We start from the raw sequence: 12,657 nt of genomic DNA on the forward strand, positions 1-12,657 counted from the left end.
ATGACGACAATTTGTGAGACTGGTAAACTTATGATACGTACGATGGTCTTTCGTTCTACACGGTGCATTTCAAGGTCCTGTACCCATCCGTCGGTAAACTGTACCTGGGCTTGTTGCAGTGACCTGAAGTTACTAAACTTCATGAGTGTATGCACTCACTCCAAGAACCGTATGATTATAAATATGCATATAAATATGCTAAGATGAGATAGCTGACTTCATCTAACTAGCAAATGTTGTCCAGGCTACGTTGGTGATACATTTTTTTTTAATGTGTATGATATTTTTGTCATGCGATTTTAAAGCTGGTCCTACAACCGCATCCAAGAATAACATGCAGCTTATCTCAGAACTGTTGGTGAAAATTATTCTTGGAGCTAGGTTTAATTGAGCTGCATTTTAAAGAGGTGCAATTTCACAATTTGTGTATATTTTCTAAGTTCACTATTTTGTCATGTGTTGAGAAAAACACAGATTTTAAAATTACATGGTCTAATATTTACATTTAGCATATAACTGCAACATTATTTTTTCGTTTTTTTTTTTTTAAAGAGTCGAAAGGACTTGAAATTCAAAGTTTCAGACTTGTGACTTGACTCGGACTTTTACATCAGTGACTTGAGACTCGACTCTGACTTGCCTGACATTACTTGAGACTTGACTTGAGACTTGAGGATAAAGACTTGAGACTTACTTGAGACTTGCAAAACAATGACTTGGTCCCACCTCTGATTTTAAGCTCAAGAGTCATGCTGACAGATTTCTTTCATTTACTACAGCAGCATTTGTTTACCATGTAGAAACAAATGATTTACATAAATAGTATAATTTGCTTTTTTTCAATGCCGCTTTATGGCCATCTGGCAACATAAATCTTGTATGTGTAAAAAAACAGACACAAAAGGCAACAGTTAATTTATCAATAAGTAGGCTAAAATTTTCTAGAGAGATTATCAGTGTATCTCAGTCTGCAAATTTAATAGTCTTCAATACTCTTAGTACAACCCCAATTCCGAAAAACCCATAACTTAGTCACAAGTGAATACTTGTGAAAACGTCAAAATTTCTACAGTGAGAAATGTACCTTTTTGAAAAAAAGAAAGTCATTTTAAATTTGATGGGAGCAACATGTGTCAAAAAAGTTGGGACAGGGCCATGTCAGCAGCTCCAGCAAACAGAATCATGCTCTGATTACACCCGGTTGTACCAAATGTATTTGCTTTGCTAAAAGGAGCTCTATTAACTCTCTATAGGTCATTTTGGTAATCAATTTCTTTTAATCATATTCATTTTTATAACAAGGCTTGAAATTACAAGTAAGAAGAAAGGAGAAGAAAGCAAAAAAATAGAAAAAAAATAAAAGGTCCAAGATTCATTTCCTGCATCCGAATCAGTACAACGGGTCATCAGCTGCTACATCTGTACATTATTTCAGTGCTGTGATTAGGTGTGCCCACATGTGCGTGTGTTTTGCCAGCTACTTGATAATCAGCCCCCAGAAAGAGAAAGGTCCAGGAGGCCCAGGCCATCCAAAGCTCCCCAACACCTCCCAATGTCACCTCCCAACCTGTATGCAGCAATCATGCACCTATGAAGTACGCACATCCTGGGTGAAGCAGCAACCAGCAGTTTACTGTCCTCCAGAGTGCTGAAGTTAGTGGAAGGACCCGAGATATATTTTCATGACCTTTAATACTGTCTAGAGAGTAACTTGCAAAGAAAACTGATCAGTGAAATGTTTGTAATCAATGATTCGTTATTAAGTGATTATTGAGAATTCAGTTTTTCCAAACGCTCCCGTGTTCATGTGAGATTAGTGCAATTGGGTTCTTACTTTAGTTAGCTGAGATAGCTCATTTTTATTACTCCAAGCAAAGACTGCAAGCTAGGGGTCAACTGCCAAGACTCTCATTTAAGTCCCATACAGCATAGAGTACCATATCACACTCTCTTGTTTTTTTTCAAACAGGAAATCCCCATTTCTCTTAAGAACAGCTGCTAAATGTCTGGGAACACTGGAGACCAGTTACTGGACTTTTGGAAGACATATTTAAGTTGGTGAAAGGTTTGGACTGCAGGCAGGCTAATTCAGCAGCCAGACTCTTGTACTACAAAGCCAAGCTGTTGAATAGACATAATAGATAGAATAGGTTTAGCGTCAAGCATTCAGTGTTGGGATGGGAGCATGTGCTGCTTTAAAACCTGCATATATCTTTCAGTACTTTCTACTATACTATATATAGTATATATGTATATATTGTGTGTGTGTGTGTGTGTGTGTGTGTGTGTACACACACACACACACACACACACACACACACACACACACACACACACACACACACACACACAATAAATAGATAGATAGATATATAGATATATAGATATCTGAAATGCTATAGACCTGAAGATGCTAATACTCTACGAATAGCCCTAGTGTAAGTTAGAGGACTGGATCTTCCTCAAAAAGCAGAGAAGATGTTTATTATTATGGATGTCATTTTAGAAAAAGCATTGCATGATTATTAGATAAATTGAAATCATTCAGCCTATAGCACAGAAACGAGCAAATATCATGGGTAATAACATACAATACAAGTCAATAATAAAGACAGTTTTAGTACACTCAGAAAAATTATGGTTCTTAAATGGTTCTTCAGATGTCTTCATGGTTCTTTAAAGAACCATCATACGTCAAAGAACCTTTTTATTTTGTGGATGGTTCTTCAGCTATTACAAATGGTTCTTTAAAGAACAAAAGGTTCTTCATCCTTAGCTATCTGAGTTTGTTGGTGTAAAATGGCATAAATAATATTCACTTTAATGAGGGTTTAAATTATACTGTGTGTTTTGTTTGTGTGCGGGGGGGGGGGGGGGGGGGGGGGGGCAGATGGTGGGATACTGAATATTCAAATTAAAGTTAGAAACACTTGCTTAAAAATATTCTGATGGCAGGGGTGGGTGCCAAAGCCTGAAGACCCCCAGCACCCACCCTGCAAACCCACTGATCACAAATAATGTGGTAACAGAATATAGAATTTATTATTAAGCCGTTTATGAATATGGTGAATTTATAAATTAACAATCCATTCGGGGGATATTAGACAGATTCAGATACTGATCTATATCAGATCTCTCTCTCTCTCTCTCTCTCTTGCTCTCTCTCTCTCTCTCTCTTGCTCTCTCTCTCTTGCTCTCTCTCTCTCTCTCTCTCTCTCTCTCTCTCTCTCTCTCTCTCTCTCTATATATATATATATATATATATATATATATATATATATATATATATATATATATATCATAATGATAATACTAGTTACTGTGAACTTTACAAACCACCCAGCAGTATGTAAAGTCAAATTATAAAATAATATAAGTAAATAATAATTGCACATGTGATCTGAGTACTTGTTTATCACTGCGCAATTTATTATTATATGTGTCAAGCCAAATAAATGACAGGGAGAGAGAGAGACGTTAGAACACGTAGTACAACCAAAGGGGGGGGGCAACTGTAGGGATGCGCATGCGCACACAGATCGCGCGAGCCTTGAACTTTCTAACGGAAAGAAAACTTTCTCTCGGACGTTGCCAGTGGATAACAGTCTTCAGTACCTGCTGGTCTTTAAAGGATTCTGGATTCCTGGACTGTTGGAAAAGGTAAAACATTTTCATAAAACCTTTTTATTGTTTTGTTTTTGTTACTCGTCATTGTAGCTTGCTGTTAATGTTGTGCTAACAGTAATGGTTAGATACGTTAGCCTTTGACGTTAACGCAGTTTAGTATCTGGTATAAAGAACTGTTTTCCTAACAAAACCACTGTTACAATTAAGTGAAGGTGCTCCCAATTAATTTGGCCTGTAAAATATGTGGCTATATTGCGTGCTGCGTACATAAACTAATGTCAGCTAGACAGATATTAAAATTAATAATATGGTTAAAGTCACCAAAATGGCGCCTGAAGCCTGTTGTGTGAGCTCTGTGTCTGGTCTAGAAACTCAGAAATTCAGTAGCCTGTACTTTGAATTGTGGAGTAGCTGTATAAAATACAGCAATGCATAAGTGTTTTGAATAAACAGAAATGTGACACATGAGAAGTTGTCTTTGACTGTTACTGTATAACTTATTTTCAGAGTAGTTGACAAATTATGCTCCAGTCATTTGATGTTACCAAGATAATGTCCGTTTTTATTATAGTTAAATTTTTTTTATGTACATTTCATTTATCCAACATCATATATTAGGCAAAAAAGAGGTCATTATACTAACAAGACCAGATAATCGAAAGCATAAAATAATCAATATTTATCTGAAGAAGGCTTAAAAGTTAGAATAAACGGTGGTATAGTGGTTAGCGCTGCTACCTCACAGCTAGAAAGACTCTGTTCAATTCCCGGGGTCAACCGGGTGCCTTTTTGTGTGGAGTTTGCATGTTCTCCCTGTTTCTGTGTGGGTTTCCACCCACAATCCAAACATACATATCTGAATGACAACCCTGCCATGGACTGGCAACCTGTCCAGGGTCTACCCCGCCTAAAAAAAACAGCTGGGATAGGCTCCAGCACCCCTCCGATCCTTATGATGATAAAGCGGCTTGGAAAATGAATGAATAAAAAATAAATACGTTTTTGATGTCACAGAATAAAACAATGTAATGGCATTTTGTTTTGTTTTAACAGATCATGGCTCAGCAGTGGACTGTTGGAGAAGTATCTCTTTGGCTTGGGGAAAATGAATTGGCAGATTATCAACAGGTCTTTGTAGGTGAGCATTTCTATGGATGTGCCATATCAGTGTCCACAGTGCTCCACAAGAAAACCAACATATGAAAAACTGCTGAAACATCAACAGATATACCATGAAAGTGAATGTGGATTCTTCATTGTCTGCAGACTAGAAGACTGTCCCAGAAAGTTTTTGTCTGTGAAATCTTTGAAAAATCACACAAGGAAGAAACATAAATATCAGAAACAAGGATTAGAGTCTGCCCCAGACTGTGACCCTGTCATCCAGGAAACTGTTGAATTTCCCCAATCATCTGAACGAACTCTGAGTGAACTTGTAGAGAACTTTACAGAGACTGTGAGAAAACAACTGGCATTGTTTTCCTTGAATCTTCAAGAGAAAAGTATTGTAAATAGAAAAGTTCAAACATTTGTTCTTATTGAAGTAGAGTCACTTTTCAAGTATTTTATTGAAAACTATAGGGAGATATTTTCTAAATGTTTGCAGACTCTTAATTTTGATATATCAAGTTTTCATTATATTGATGACAATAGTTTGGTAGAACATTGCTTCAGTGCAGTCAGCAACACATATCAACTAGACAGATACTGTGTTGAGAAATTAAACCTGATTGAACCTGTTGAATGTATCCTGGGGATAGATCCTTTTACTGGGAAACAGGACACTTTTCAGTATATGCCACTTCTAAAAGTCTTAGAATTAATATGTAATGATCCTAACATTTTAAGACAAATTTTTAGGCCAGAATCCCGTGCTCCTGAAACCTTAACAGATTTTAGTGATGGGAAAATTTACAAAGAAAGTGATTTTTTTTAACACAGACAACCCACATTTGAGAATTCAGTTGTACAGTGATGAATTTGAAGTTGCTAATCCATTAGGATCAAAGAAACGTCTACATAAAGTGTCTGCATTTTATTTTACTTTGGGAAATATTCCACCAAAAGACAGATCTGTTTTAAGACATATTCATCTGTTGATACTTGTCAAACATAGATTGGTGAAAACATATGGATTTGAGAAAATATTAGAACCATTAATTTGTGACCTACAGGTTTTGCAAGAACGTGGATTACGATTAAAATTTGAAGACAGACAGTACTGCATCAAAGGTGGTCTGGCCACAATATCTGCAGACAACCTAACCTCTCACACACTTGCAGGTTTTAGCTGCTCATTCAGTAATGGTAGAATATGCAGGTTTTGTATGTGTCATTACAAGGACCTGTCTAGGATCATTAGTGAGGGAGATTGTGTTCTTAGAACAAAGACTGTTCATGCATACCATCTGCAATGTGTTGAAGATGACCCCCACTGTAGGTCAGTGTATGGTGTAACTGGCCCATGTGCCTTCAACAAGCTGTCATATTTTGATACCACAAATGCATTCCCACCTGATGTAATGCATGATTTTCTTGAGGGGGTCATTCCTCTTGTTTTGAAGTCTGTTGTAAAAGCCTTGCACGAGGACAAAACCGTTACTATCCAAGAGGTGAATGACAGCATAAGGACTTTTAGTTTTGGACAGAATGACTGCACCTCCAAACCTGCTCTAATATCTGAGAAGGTAGCACTGGATGGAAATATCTCTGGAACTGCTGTTGAGAAATGGACATTATTTAGGACTCTGCCTTTCGTCATAGGCTCCAGGATTGAAAAGGGTAACAAGTTTTGGCAGCTTTATCTTTTGGTTCGAGAAATAGGAGAGATTATTCTTGCTCCAACCATCAGCACTGACTGGATTAGTAATCTACATGAACTGATCACTTACTTTTTGACAGATTTCATCAATCTGTTTCCTGGTGTGTTTACACCCAAGCTGCATTTTCTGCTACATTATCCTCAGCTCATCCTTGATTATGGGTCACTCCGCTCTCATTGGTGCATGAGGTTTGAAGCCAGACATCAATATTTCAAGACAGTAGCAAGAATCACCAATAACTATATTAATATTTGTCAGACTTTGGCAAAGAGGAATCAGCTTCGTCAATGCTGGGAGTGGCAGCCTGAACGGATCATCAGGAGCGATCATACACAAGCAGCAGTTAATAACTTATCACTTCAAGAACTTCCAGTGAACTTGCAGATTTGTTTGCAAAACTTGGAGACAGCCGTTACTGTGGATGAGAAACTCTGGACAAGTAAATGCATCATTTTAAACTCTGTAAAATATGCAGTTGGAGATTTCTTCATTTTGGAACTTGTGCATGCAGAGCAAATTCCACTGTTTGTGAAAATAGTCCTGATTGTGTATATCAGGGCCAACTGGTTTCTTGTTGGAAGACTTTTCACAACACTGGAGTTTATAAGACACCTTCAATCATACCACATCAGAGAGACTGATGATCTGTTGATATTCAAGCCTGGGGATGAGGTAGACTTTCATGCTTTGGACGCATACAGATGTGATGGTCAAGACTTCATTACACTGATCCACCAACCTTTTAAGGCAGTCCATACCAAAGTTAGGTAAGATACATCCTAAACCATGACTTTTTAGTTAGGAGTTGTCAACCACTGTTAAAATGATTTTAACCACTTTTTGGCTATTCCACAGGTCTGTCATCATCTATAGTCACTAATGAACTCATAGCTGTTTTTTTAGTAATGTTTTATAATATTTTTATTCTTTATCTTCGACATGCTCATTTCTGTTTTGATCGTGTCTTATTGTTTTTCTGTGCCACAGACAATGAAATCGATGGATCGACACTTCTGCAGATGACTGAAAGAATGAGTGAGCGTCTTTTTCCAAAAGTGAAAGACCAAGTGAAATTTTTGTCTGCTGTAGAGAAGCTGAAAGAGTGAGTCTTAAGTTGACTGGTTGATTCACTGAATTGTACATTCATACAATCCAGTGTTTCCCCTCCCCTAGGTTTATGGTGTTGGAGGGTGGGGGGCAAGGGGTTGACGCAAGCCCTGTTCTGTTTCTCCAGCGTTGATGTGCATCACACACCCATTTACTTTCAAATTGAAATGTCACAGCCACTCTTACTCTCTGTTATGATTCTGTTTCTGTAGTTCAGCAGCTGTTATTGTACGTTTTAAATATGCGGATATTCCTGATGCAGGACACAAGGACACGTATATTCATGTCTTGTAACAAACTCTAAACATACTTCTTACTTCTTCTTGCAGTGGAAGGCAACACAAAGAAAAGCATACTGTGTCAGCACTCCAACTTATGTTTAACTGCAAAGTGCAGTTTCCTCCAGCTGTGCTCACTGCGTTGACCAATAAAGATGCAGCACTAAAGTCACCCACCAAGAACAGACTCAAAAACATGCTTATTCAAGCACTGTTTGACCACTTGAGTAATGAGACAATGTAAGTCTATATATAATTAAGATTTGATCCATTTAAAATACAGTATGTACATCAGAATTTAAGTTCATCATTCAAAATTTGCAGGTATCCCTCTCATGTGCAGTATGTAGACCTTCTGAGGACTGTCCTTCTGAGTTTTCCTTTTTTGAAGGAGAGTTATGGCTCTGGATATGTAAGTATTCCTGAAAAGCAAACATTGATACAATTGTCCAACAAATTGTCTTTGAATTGCCCAATTATTGGCTAATGAGTGTAACATGCTAACATTTTCATTGCTACATATTCAGAGGTTATCTGTTCCCTTGTGGCCACTACAATACAAGTATTAGTATTGTGATTTTTGAGGCAGATGTCGTGCAGTATGGTCAAACAATAAATAAAATATCAATTGCTCTTTTAAATTAATTGTTTCATTTCTCTGTGAATTCTCAAGTGAATGGTGTGAAATTCAGCATTATATTAGCTCTGTTTGCCTTTGTATCAGGATAGTGTAGTTTTTGTATTTAAAAAATTAAATTTGAAAATAGGGCAGGGATAGCTCAGTAGGTAGTGTGGTTATCCCATGATCGGAAGGTCGGGGGTTTGAATCAACTGAACGGCTACCCTGAGGTACCCTTGAGCAAGGTACCGTCCCTACACACTGCTCCCCAGGCGCCTGATTAGTGGCTGCCCACTGCTTCACTGAGTGAATGGGTTAAACGCAAAGAGAGAAATTTCCCTGTGGGGATCAATAAAGTATACATTATTATTAAAAGGTAGAGGTATTAACATATAGACTGAAAGATCATGACGAGTATGCTTGTAGGACATATTGCCATTAATACTTTATCTACCTTTTATAGTGTATTTAGCCAATCTAAAGTGCTCCAAACCTTTATATCATGTGTTCGATCAACTCCTAAGAGTTAAAGAAGAGATCTGTAAATAGGAACTAATTAGGTTATGACATGATTACAGCAAACCTACCAGCTTTATGTCACTCAAAGTTTTCTGGTAAATGTCTTGCATAAAGGGAGGACCTAGTTGCACCTATTTATGAATAATTAGTTACATTTTTATCATTTGTAGGATGCTCTGCATGAGTCTCTCAGGAACAAGTTTAAAAAGGAAAGAAGACCACTAGTAGACGTAGAGGAAATTGAAAAAATGAGACAGAAATACTCAGTTCCAAATTCAGGAAGAAAAAGATCATCAGATATCCAGCCCTGTATCCTTTTGAAAAAAACCAAGGCAAGTTAAATATGCTCAATGTTTGTTTGCCATTTTAAATTGTACATAAAAGTTAAAAGTATTGTTTCTTTGTTTTTTCTCTCAATATTTGCTAAACTTTTTAATAACCAGGATATCAATCCTCTTGACGATGGGGAGGATGAAAGGAGCACCGACCAACATGTATCAGTGATTAAGCAAGAGTGCCAAAAAACTAGGCCAAATGTGGATGTCATTCAAACGCACCTCAGGAAAATACAGAAGTACAGAACACACTACATTCTTCAGCATACTACTGAAGAGGTTCTACGAGAATTCCCATGTCTCACTATCCCTGTTGTGGTGAGTGTTTTATCAAAAACTGCAGCAAAAAACAACAATAACAATAGTGCACAGCAAAAACACGAATATGTACTGATGTGCTGCACATTTATACAGACTTCTAATAATCATGTACCTACAGGACAGGCAAAGTGACTGACTCAGCAGATTTCATGAGTAATAAAAGTACACTAACAGAACACTAACAGAAATTGCCACATTGACTATGTCTTTCTCTTTGGTTTTATTTTCATGCTACAGGATAATTTTGGACTAATCTGATGCCAATGATAGTTTTTTGGGAAGAATAGTCTAAACATCCCTTTTGCACAGCAATGTGTACTTGAGAATTAAAGTAAACAAATGCAAAATTATAATTTCTTCTCTAATGATAATTGATGTGTGAAATAATGATTGTTCTGGTTTGCTATATAATGGTATATATTATGGTACAAAGCTAATATGTATATGTTTATCCTTTATTTTAGCTTCTTGAAGAGGCTTCCATGTTACTTAAAACTGATGTGGACAAAAAAGTAATCCGAGGATTCAGTAAGTTGGCAGCGAAGCTTGTGTCAATAGCCCCAAACAGCTACCTTAAAAGCCTCTGCTTAAAATCTGTTGATGAGAGCCAGACAGACACTGAAAGAAAAGGTGAGGGCACTTGGCAATAATGAGCAAAAACATTTTTAACTCCTATCTCAGATACCACTTTTTAAGGTTTCACATACAGCACATTAGTAAACACAGTGTCCCTTACAACAGCGGTCCCCAACCCCCGGGCCTCGGACTGGTACCGGTCCGTGAGTCGTTTGGTACCGGGCCGCGAGAGTTGAGGCTCAGGTGTGAAATGTATAGTTTTTCAGGGTTTTTATCAGTTTTCAGCGTTATTTTGTTATCGTTTTTATCGTTTACTCGGTTTTCCTGGGTCTTTTCACGTGTGTTATGAATAAATTTTCTTTTTTTCGGTACCGGTACTAGTTTTATTTTGTTGTATTTATCCGCGACACCTTAAAGGCCAGTCCATGAAAATATTGTCAGGCATAAACCGGTCCGTGGCGCAAAAAAGGTTGGGGACCGCTGCTTTACAATATCCACAGACTGACATTTCTCCTGTCTCGTCTCTGCAATGATGTACTTTAAGATTTAACTGATATACCCTCGATGCTATATGTAGCATCGTTACATATGTAGAGTCGTTACTATACAGTTCCACCAGTTCTTTGAAGGAGAGTAGGTGTGGATTTCATCAAAAAAACGATTAATTACACCATTATTCGAATAAGTCAAGGAAATACTCTATGAAGATTTTCAGTCATTCACACAATGTTTATCCCAAAAAATGTTCAGTGGCAGCTAGACTTGCTTTGCAAGTTCTTTAGGACTCAAATTATTTAAAGCTAGCAACTTACAGAACTGAACAACATTCTGGGGGTTTTGTATAAATGCTTAACATTTACACTGAATTACACTGAAAAGTTAATTAGGTATACATTTACTGCACTAATGCTTATGTTCTGCAAGACATTCAACTCCTGATAAAGGCACTCATATGGCCTTTACACCTTTGTATTAACAAAATTGGCCAGAAAATACTTACATATTTCTCTTTATTTTTCAGGTCAGATGGTAAACACAGCTGTTCTTCTCCTGCCATCTATTTTCAAAGAAAATGCCTCTCATCTCTTCGTCATAAATAAGGTAAATTTATATATTTTTTGGTATGGTGAGAGGGGGGGGGGGGGGTCTTGAACAAATCCAGTATTTTACAGGAGTTTTATACTTTCATTGGGACAGCTGTTGTTTATACTTATTTAAACTATACTCCTCATTTCAAGAATTTAATTTCTGTTTCAGGATCCACACAGCCCGATACCTACAATCGTACTCAGCAGCAGTGACGGCAAGCCCTTGAGTGATTCAACTGAGGTCAATGTCCAGATGGATGGACAAAAAAGGATTCTGGACAGTGGGGAAATGGACATTTCATTGGCGATGGGTATTGTCTTCTCCCTGTACCATGTCTACAATGTTGCCTATCCAAGTGAACTAAAAAAGACATTTTGCTTTTTGGAGGCATTTGTTCTCAACTTGGGAACTCTGACTACACCTGTACCAGTAGCTGTGCAAAGAGTGGCAAATGCATTAAATATCTCATAGATTGCCAGCATAGTGCAGGTGAGAGACTGAAATTATCCCAGTGTGGACTAACAAAGGACCATGAGTCTCACATTAAACTTAACTTACATAACTTAAGGCTGCAGTTCATTGATAATTTAAATAAAAAGATTGTTCTTGAAATAGTTTTACTGAAAATGCAAACATGCTGATGAAAATGTGTTGTTTAATTGTCTGTTATGAAAGTATTGCTATTTCTAATGTAAAAATTGTTGTTTTATCTATAGTATAATATTTATATGTATTTATAGTAAAGATATTTAATTATTACTGTTTAAATGACTTATATGCTATTATTAGTAGTGGTGTTGTGCTTAGCATTAAAATGTCTTTTTCTGTAATACAAAGTGCCAATAAACCATTAATATATGTCTATGTGCTTGTATTTATTTTACCCTACTCAAATTCAATTTATGATACATTTTATTTTGAAAGATTTAAAATGGTTCTTTAAAGAACCACTCAAAAAAGGTTCTTTAAAATGGTTCTTTTAAAGAACCATTTGAAGGATCTTTTTAAAAATGGTTCTTTGAAGAACCATTTCTTTCAGTGGTTCATTGAAGAACCTTTAAAGGTGCCCCAAAGAACCATTTCTTGATGGTTCTTTGGGGCACCTTTGAAGGTTCTTCAATGAACCACTGAAAGAAATGGTTCTTCAAAGAACTTTTGTTTGAAAGGTTCTTTGTGGCACCAAAAAAGGTTCTTCTATGGCATCAGTCTAAAGAACCACTTTTAATTCCAGTTGGCACCTTTATTTTTCTGAGTGTATAGTATGTAAATGTATTTAAAGTATAAAAACTTAAATGAAATGGGACCACTGAGAGATCATGATTATGACTTGGCTTTCATGGCAACACCTCTGTTTCTGTGTTGCA

General features: G+C 36.9%; 1 protein-coding gene across 4 annotated transcripts; it reads left to right on the plus strand.

Moving 5' to 3' along the window:
• The first annotated feature begins 3,408 nt into the window (after positions 1-3,408).
• Positions 3,409-12,320, plus strand: LOC309689611 (sterile alpha motif domain-containing protein 3-like). 4 transcript variants are annotated; one of them, XM_082506174.1, is made up of 10 exons: positions 3,409-3,660; positions 4,681-4,765; positions 7,437-7,551; positions 7,886-8,074; positions 8,159-8,246; positions 9,143-9,304; positions 9,416-9,625; positions 10,093-10,258; positions 11,226-11,305; positions 11,462-12,320. In XM_082506174.1, exons 2-10 carry the CDS (start codon positions 4,684-4,686, stop codon positions 11,762-11,764), a joined length of 1,395 nt encoding a protein of 464 aa, XP_082362300.1. In that variant the 5' UTR covers positions 3,409-3,660; positions 4,681-4,683; the 3' UTR covers positions 11,765-12,320. The 4 variants fall into 4 exon arrangements, with proteins under 4 accessions (XP_082362300.1, XP_082362301.1, XP_082362302.1 ...); XM_082506175.1 differs by lacking the exon at positions 3,409-3,660 and adding an exon at positions 4,894-7,216 and having other exon boundaries at positions 4,726-4,765; XM_082506176.1 differs by lacking the exon at positions 3,409-3,660 and adding an exon at positions 4,894-7,216 and having other exon boundaries at positions 4,726-4,765; positions 7,437-7,484.
• Positions 12,321-12,657: the final 337 nt, after the last annotated feature.

Source organism: Aulonocara stuartgranti (assembly GCF_965226115.1).
Source record: "Aulonocara stuartgranti genome assembly, chromosome: 15".
NCBI classification, from domain to species: Eukaryota; Metazoa; Chordata; class Actinopteri; order Cichliformes; family Cichlidae; genus Aulonocara; species Aulonocara stuartgranti.

Excerpts from the sequence above, each read along its gene's own strand:
- LOC309689611 (XM_082506174.1), top strand. The coding sequence starts at position 4,684 with ATGGCTCAGCAGTGGACTGTTGGAGAAGTATCTCTTTGGCTTGGGGAA. Across the intron at positions 8,075-8,158 it reads CACTTGAGTAATGAGACAAT|GTATCCCTCTCATGTGCAGT; the intron begins GTAAGTCTATAT and ends CAAAATTTGCAG. Across the intron at positions 9,305-9,415 it reads TCCTTTTGAAAAAAACCAAG|GATATCAATCCTCTTGACGA; the intron begins GCAAGTTAAATA and ends TTTAATAACCAG.